The 7,780-nt window shown below is 32.9% G+C and overlaps 1 protein-coding gene across 1 annotated transcript; it reads right to left on the bottom strand.

Moving 5' to 3' along the window:
• Window positions 1-1,602: 1,602 nt before the first annotated feature.
• On the bottom strand, window positions 1,603-3,138 carry LOC146996838 (E3 SUMO-protein ligase ZBED1-like). Its single transcript, XM_085819688.1, has 2 exons — window positions 2,075-3,138; window positions 1,603-1,993 (listed from the first exon to the last, which is right to left on the bottom strand). The coding sequence occupies exons 1-2, from the start codon at window positions 3,136-3,138 to the stop codon at window positions 1,603-1,605; spliced, it is 1,455 nt and encodes a 484-aa protein (XP_085675814.1).
• Window positions 3,139-7,780: the final 4,642 nt, after the last annotated feature.

Here is a 7,780-nt window from a genome sequence, read left to right as displayed (position 1 = left end):
TTTTTCAAGCAGATTTAATAAACTATCATCATTCAATTCATTATACTATCTACTTTATCACAAATAGGTGCGTATTTGAGAATAACTATTCACTTAGTTACACAATTAACATTAATTTACTGCTTTACAATGGTTACACTAATGTTATGTTTTCAGAATATATAATGTGTTAAATGGTCTAAAGTCTATTTTGCTTGGTTTAAGGTTGCTTTCTAAGAACCATTATAAAATTTAATTAATTTGTTAATAAATTGAGTGTGAAATATTAAATTAATACAAAACTACTTATTTGTACATAAGAAACAAATACTTGAAATATTCTTACTTCAGGTTGTATTTTGTGATTATACATATGACACCGTGTGCAAAATATAATATCTCTGCTGAAAATTTCTAAGACATAGAATACTATTATGAACAAACATAGAATACTATTATGAAAGTTGGTAAAGGTAACATATGAAACCTTTATTCTCCTAAAAAGTACAGCAACAAATTTTTTAATAGAATGCTATATTATTTTACACACTGTAAATTTAGAAATAATTATATATAATGTTTAAAATATATAAAGAACATACATGACAGGCAATGTATTCATAGATTGGTTGTTATATAAAATAGTTAATGTGCATGTTACCTTGCTTATTTTAAATTTTATAAAATTATTTTAAAAAATCTTTCGAGGAGCCGGATTGATAGTCCTGAAAAAACATGCAATGAACATTTTTGTTTTGTTTTATTTTTTGAGATACAACACCGTAAACAACATACACTAATTTATTTACAAATGCATTTCTTTCTTTTGATCTCCAGAATTTTATTACCCATTTCACATGAGTATTCTACAGATTTTTTATTCACTTCGGTATCTTTTCTGAGAATAAAATCTAGAAAATTATTACAGAAAATTATACATTATTAAGTCATTTATTTCTAAATAAAAATGATAATATCAACTCAGATACATAAAGAGGCATTTGAGTGAGAGACGAATAAAAACCAACCCCTTAACTTGCTGATATAAAAAACTGCTCACCAAGAGTAGTCTCCGGCAGTGTCTTATTCTGACTGGGTCAGTTTCTTCAATTACCGATTGGTTTTAGCAAACTTTGTACATATAAATATTACATATTATACATATTTTACACATTTCTGTATTTTGAACTATTCTTGTTTGTTATTCTTATTCAGATCCCTTTTTATGTTGGCCTATTGATAAATCAATGATTATGATTATAATATGATATGTAAAGCATTATGTTTGTTCAGGTCGATCATAACAATTCCTAACATTGTTTTAAATGACATTCGATTCGACAACATTAGGAAAATTATATATGGACATTAAAAATTAGAAAAACTATGAAACATTTTATGCACATTTTAAAAAACTTACAAAAATAATTAAATTAAGCATTACAGAAAGAACAATTTCATATTATTTTTAGCGAAGTAATCTTTTGTTCATGTTTAAAAATAAAACTTTTTCCATTCGTTTTGTTTGAATGGAACAACTTTTTTCACTTTGTATTTGCCCCGATTTCGAAAACGTTCTTTCGGATGGTCCCGAGGTAGCCATGATCGATAAATATTTCTCTGCTAAAATTGAAAGTTCGGGTAGAGTAATGCCCGCGCCTGCCACCATTTTAATGGGCACTCATTCCTAGAAAGAATGCGTTCCTCAAAATATTGCCTCATAGTGACGATGCTGGATACAGTTGAGTTTGAGACGGAGTTTGATGTCACTCTTGCATCAAAGTCTTTCCATATTGAGTCCTCGTTAGTGTCAGTGAATATTGCTGGCGTGACTTTATTTGATTGCACTGTCTGCTGTTTGTCAACATTAAAATATTTTTCAAGTTCAGTTTTCAGCAGAGTTTTAGCAAACTCATAATTTGATTCATCAGCTAGTCTGAATGCCAACTTCTTAAACCGCGGGTCTAATAGTGCTGCTTTAGATAATATTGGGTTTCTATAACAATTTTTGAACCTGTATTTGAATTCTGTTATTATTTTATTAGATAGATTTTTTCCAATTTCTGTATTAATATTTAAATTTAAATTTTCAAACATGCTAATTACACTTTCAGTCGCAGCTAAGACCATTGAAACAGTAACCTTATTTTCAGACGACATTTCTTCGGTTAGCTGCTTAAATGGTCTTAAAATTTTAATTACATCTGGAAGAGCCTGCCAGTCACTTTCTGACAGATTTGCAACTGGATTGTGTAGGAGTCCAAGGGCCGCTTCTAGAGGCTCCTGAAGGATACACATTCTTTCTAGCATATCCAGGGTGCTGTTCCATCTGGTCACTATGTCCATTTTTAATTTAAGAGGCTTTTCGCCAGGCCTCAGCTGCTTTTGCACCTCAGCAAATTTTTTCGTTGCCAACGGACTTCTGTGAAAATGCTCCACGATGGTTTTTATTTTTTTTATGAGGCAATCTAGTTCAGCGCCCTGAAGTCCCGCACGCACAATTAAATTAAGCGTATGCGCGACACAAGGCAAATGTTCAAAATTGGCCAACCGTATGGCTGCTTTCATATTTGCTGCATTGTCTGTTACGCAGACAAATATTTTATTTTGTAAATTCCAATGGGACAGCAAGTTACATAATTCCTTCTTTATATATTCGGCTGTATGTCGCTCATGACATTCAAAACAGCCCAATAGTGCATACTTCAGCTCCCAATTTAATATATAATGGGCAGTAACGGCCTGATGTGAAGTCGCTGCTCGCGAAGTCCAAGCATCGGTCGTAATTGATACAAAGTTTGCACTCTGCAATTCTTCTTTTAATCTGCTTTGGACTTCAAGGTACTGAGCGTCCAGGAAGGTATTACTAAATGTGTACCTTGAAGGTAATTTGTAACCAGGTTCTAAATAATTAATTAGCTCTTTAAAACCAGTATCTTCAACGACAGAAAAAGGCTGTAGGTCTTTGACTATCATATTAAAAATTAAGTCATTTATTTTTTTTTCCCGTACTACACTTACGGGACGTTTAAGGAAAGTACTCAGCGTCGTTTGTTTTAAATTTGTTTGAGATATCAGTTCTATTGAATGATTAATATGTTCAGTACTTGCTGCTGATGTTGATGACACAGGAACTTCTTGAATTATTGTATCCGACATGGAGCATAGAATGACGTTTTCGTAAGTTGACCTGTGTTTTTTTATGAGGTGTTTTTTTAAATTTGTTGTTGAGCCACCTTTTACTGAATATAGCGAGTGGCAAATATCACATTTTGCCTTCTCATCGGTAGCCTGTGTAAAAAACCTCCATAGCCGACTTCTCTTCCTATCCATTATAGATTGCACTATAACATAAAATAATAAAAGCTCGTTAAAAATGTTAGTGAAAATAAGTATCAAATATAAATAATAAATGCAGTCTATATAAGTTGAAATCAGTAAAATATCATTCAGTCAGTCTTAAAATAAATTACTTATATTTGCATAATGAAACTCAGAATCGTAAGAAGTGAACGTGCACCAAGCTATATATTGGCTAGAGACTGAAGGTCGTAAGATCGATCCTCAATTTGACTACCTGTATCTTGTATAGGCCTTACACCTACCTTGTACTTGAGCCAACGGTCTCCATCACTCAATATTTTCTCTTTCAGATACTGTATTAAATTATGTTCCTATTATTATTGCTAAAATAGGTAAGCCTGATGATATTTAGGCCTGATAACGAGTCTATGTAAGTTATTTTTTTAACACTTCGATTTGAAATGTCTGTGAAGATTATTAATTTAATCTTCGTTATACTTAAGCAAAATTTTTTTGAATAGTATTATTATTTATATTTTTAATTACGATTGTATATACTTTCTAACATCCCTTCAGGAAGCTATTAAAATTTTATTCAAAAATAGTCTATCTGATAATTACTGTTTAACTTAAATTAAAATCTTAAAATCTAGAATATTTCCTTACGTTGATACCGATATTTAATGACAACAGTATTACACTTAAGGAAATACATCTTATTGGCTGGTACTGCGTGAGTCAGTAATGAAAATATGAATAAGCATCTAATTTCTTCCATGTAATCTTTAAAGTAATTTTTAAGAGCAATAATATTACTAAACTAATCTTAATTTTCATTTTACACAATAGTTTTGGTTCTAGACACAACACAATAAAAACTTTAACATATAACGTAACAAATTACTTTTATATGCCATCAGAAATTCATAAACCCTAATTTTTATTGATTACACACGATATTGATCCTTAAGCGTTTGTTTATATTTTACTTTCCTTTCAGCCATCATAAACTTCTCATTAGTTCAAAAACCGCTCTATTTTCCTTGACCATAAAATTTTCGTTACCTTGAGAAAACATATAATGACGTTTTCATTAACTAAGCACAGTTCAGGACAATAAACAAAGGCCCCATTCAGATTCCACTCACTGATAAGGAGAGTTCCCCCCCCCGCAGTGCAAAACCCATCTAGGTAAGAAAGGAAGGAACTCTGCACTACAAGTGAAGCACTGCTCCGAGGCTTCTTTCTCCAGATCGGGGGAGGGGGGGGTTTACATTCAGAAGCTTCCTTGACAGCGCTTTGATAGTATTTCGACACACGACAGTTCCATACAAATCAAAAAACGGAACACTTTCGCATAAAATAAACATTCATTGTGTGATGGATAATAGCAATTTGTACAGTTTAATGACATTTAAGCAAAAATCACATCTTGGTTATTTTTCGATAACTAACAACAGCGATTTTGATTATAAATTTGTTTTATAAAATTGTAAGCTGTTGAAGTACAAAAATATAGATTTTAGCAAAAATGTTCTTCTTAAAGAATGTGTGTGTGCGATTATGGCAAAGCCTCGAGGGCTATCTGCCTAAGGGAAGGGATGCCTTCGTGGAGGACTTTCTAAGAGAAACTGGCTCGTATACACGTTACGCATGGGGAAAACCACGAAAACACCCATGCAGCCAGCTCATTCGCGGGATTCGAGCCTCGGACCGAACTACCACTGTTCAGCGACTTTTCCGCTCGTCCGCTGGTGGGCCTGCTTAAAGAATGAAAAATACCTTACGTTACCTTTAAAACTGTATACGCCTTCTGATACCCTTGATAGAGTATTCGCTGCTTTTATTTTACGCTCCAAACGCCAAAGTTTTTTAAATAAAATAAACTTTTTTGTTATTCACATATCATTATAACGTGTACTTTTTAAAAATTTTTAGAGAACAGGCTTTATAGTTGCTCATTTTGAACTCATCATTTTATTTTTATATAATTGAAAAATAATCACTTTGGGTTTCGAAGAAAATCTGATCTTTGAGTGGGTATTAAAAATAACACATGTAATTTTCATTCAAATTATATCTATACATATTTCTTATGTAAAAATTTCGGGTTTATGCTAAATTATTGTCAATTACTTTACTCGAAAAATATAGTGAATGCACAGAAGATTTATACATGCCGGAAATGAAAAATATGAAATATGTATGGGTATTTATGCAAATGCTTGCAAAATGCATGTATCTGCCTTTAACAAAATACGTAAATATTTATCAAATTATTTATAAATGTGTTTGAAATTAAGGATTTTTTCATTCACAAACTCCTGTGAAAGTCTGTGAAAAAATCTAATTATTCAATGCATCTAAATTTATAATAACCTTAACATTGAAATGTACAAATAAATTGAAATCCTGTTGACAAATCCGCTTATAAAACTATTTAAGCAAGAATTTTTCGTACAGGAAATCGTACAGGAAAGCAATCTGTTAAAAGGTATTGTAAAGTAAATTCTATGAGATGCGTACTTAAGAAAGTAGTAAAAAAAAGAGTTTTAGAATATGTATTGTTGAAATTAAAGGTAGAAAAAAAATTTGATAAGTATAATTAAAAGAAATATTCCTTTACATGTTAAAATAACTCTTACATGTTTTAAATAATATATAAAAAAAACTAAAGAGTTGGTTGCTTTAAGAGTTCCGCTTTAAAGGTATCAAAGGCATGTTGAACATCTTCTAACCATTTAAATTTTTCCTTTTTTTAAGTCAGTTTCGTCAGAAGTCTCTTTAAGCAAAATTTAGAATAAATTTACGATAACACCCAATTAATCTCAAAAATCTTCTAACTTCCTTTTTGTTTGAAGGGAGCTTATATTTTTGAACCACTCTTAGATTCCTATCGTCCGGTTGTATAATTCCTTTGGACAATTTATATCCCATATACTTCACAGTGAGCTATAAGAATTTGCATTTGTTGGTTTGAGGCTATGCATATTTAACCAGTCAAAGAAAAATTTTCAGTTTTTCTAAATAATCCTCAATGCTTTTGAACCATTTACAATATTATTGTCAATATAAATTCTTATTTGTAATGGGAACAAGCCGGACAGTGTCCATTAACCGCTGAAAGGATAGGAACTCGAAGCGTTTTTAAGACCGAACACCACTCGAGACCATTCTTAATGTCCTGTGGCAGCGAAAACCTATATTTGAAGATGCCCGACGGGTGCATCTTCATCTGAAAGAAACCTAAAGTCGAGGATAATTCAAACAGCCCCCCAATCCTTTCATTAACCATAATGTGTTCGGAAAGGAGAAACTATCTTCCACCGTCTTTTCGTTAGCTTCCTGAAATCTGTGACTAATTTGTGGGTATTTTTGGGCACTATAAGCAGAAGTGCTTTCCCTAATGATGTCTGGGATCTGTCTATTTAATTTATCCCTCAGGTGACATGGCACTTTGACGCGCTGAAACGCTGTCGCGTAACTTAATGTTATGAAGAATAGCTAGACATCTCGACAATTCCAATACCGATAAGGTTAAAGATATGTCTATAACGACTCAATGGATCTTGCAGCTTTTCCTTCTGAGCTGTGGGTAAATGTGATAGATCAAAATCACTTCTCCAACTTTCAAAATCTTCTCCTACTTATTTGGATTTATTTTAATTATGGGAAAGCTTTTGAGGGCAGTCTGCCTAGTGGATGCCTTCGTGGAGGCCTTTTTAAGGTAAAATGGCTTGTATACACGTTACACATAAGGAAAACCACGAAAACGCTCATGCAGCCAGCCCATTCGCCTGAAATCGAACCCAGATCGGAAATACCAGTGTTCAGCGATTTTACCGCTCGGCCGCTGGTGGGCGTAATGAGAAGGACTTGTGATTTTGGAGAAGCAACAGCCTCTTGAGATGGGGGAACAGTCCTTGTGTAAAAACTGACAATAACAACTCCAGACGGTGTGCTTCTGAAATTGGATCTTTTTGTCTATCCAAGATTACAGATACGATAAAGATACAGATACGATACGATTACAGATACGATAAATTATACGATAAAGCTTCGACGCGAGCTGCATTTTGTCAAACTGATTCCCGAAGCTTCTGAAAGGCTTAGATCAAGGCTCTGTAAAGCGAATGCAAATTTTGAGTGGTAGAAAATCTATGTTTAAGAGATTCTAACACAAATTTTAAATCCGTTTTTCTTCGTAATCTGGGATTATTGCGAATGAAACTCACGACTTCTCCTGTTAATGTTATTCTTTGGCCATCAAAGTTTCTGAGTCAGATTACCCGATATGCGAATCTATAAGGTTAACTCTATCTATAAAATTTTAAAAATAACAATCTGAGTCGGAGCCTGAAAACTGTGGACTCTAATGGATCAAAGCCGAAAACACGACTGAAACGATCCTCGCTTGTTACACCGAGTACATCTTTTTGTCTAACTCTTCCCATTTCTTAAGTTTCTGAACCCACATAGCACCAATACATATTTCTAA

The sequence above is a fragment of the Stegodyphus dumicola genome, chromosome 6 (assembly GCF_044657685.1).
Source record: "Stegodyphus dumicola isolate Sdum_Otavi_A_Nest chromosome 6, ASM4465768v1".
Taxonomy (NCBI): Eukaryota; Metazoa; Arthropoda; class Arachnida; order Araneae; family Eresidae; genus Stegodyphus; species Stegodyphus dumicola.
Note: the sequence above shows the minus strand (reverse complement) of the source record. Positions and strands in the feature narration are given on the sequence as shown.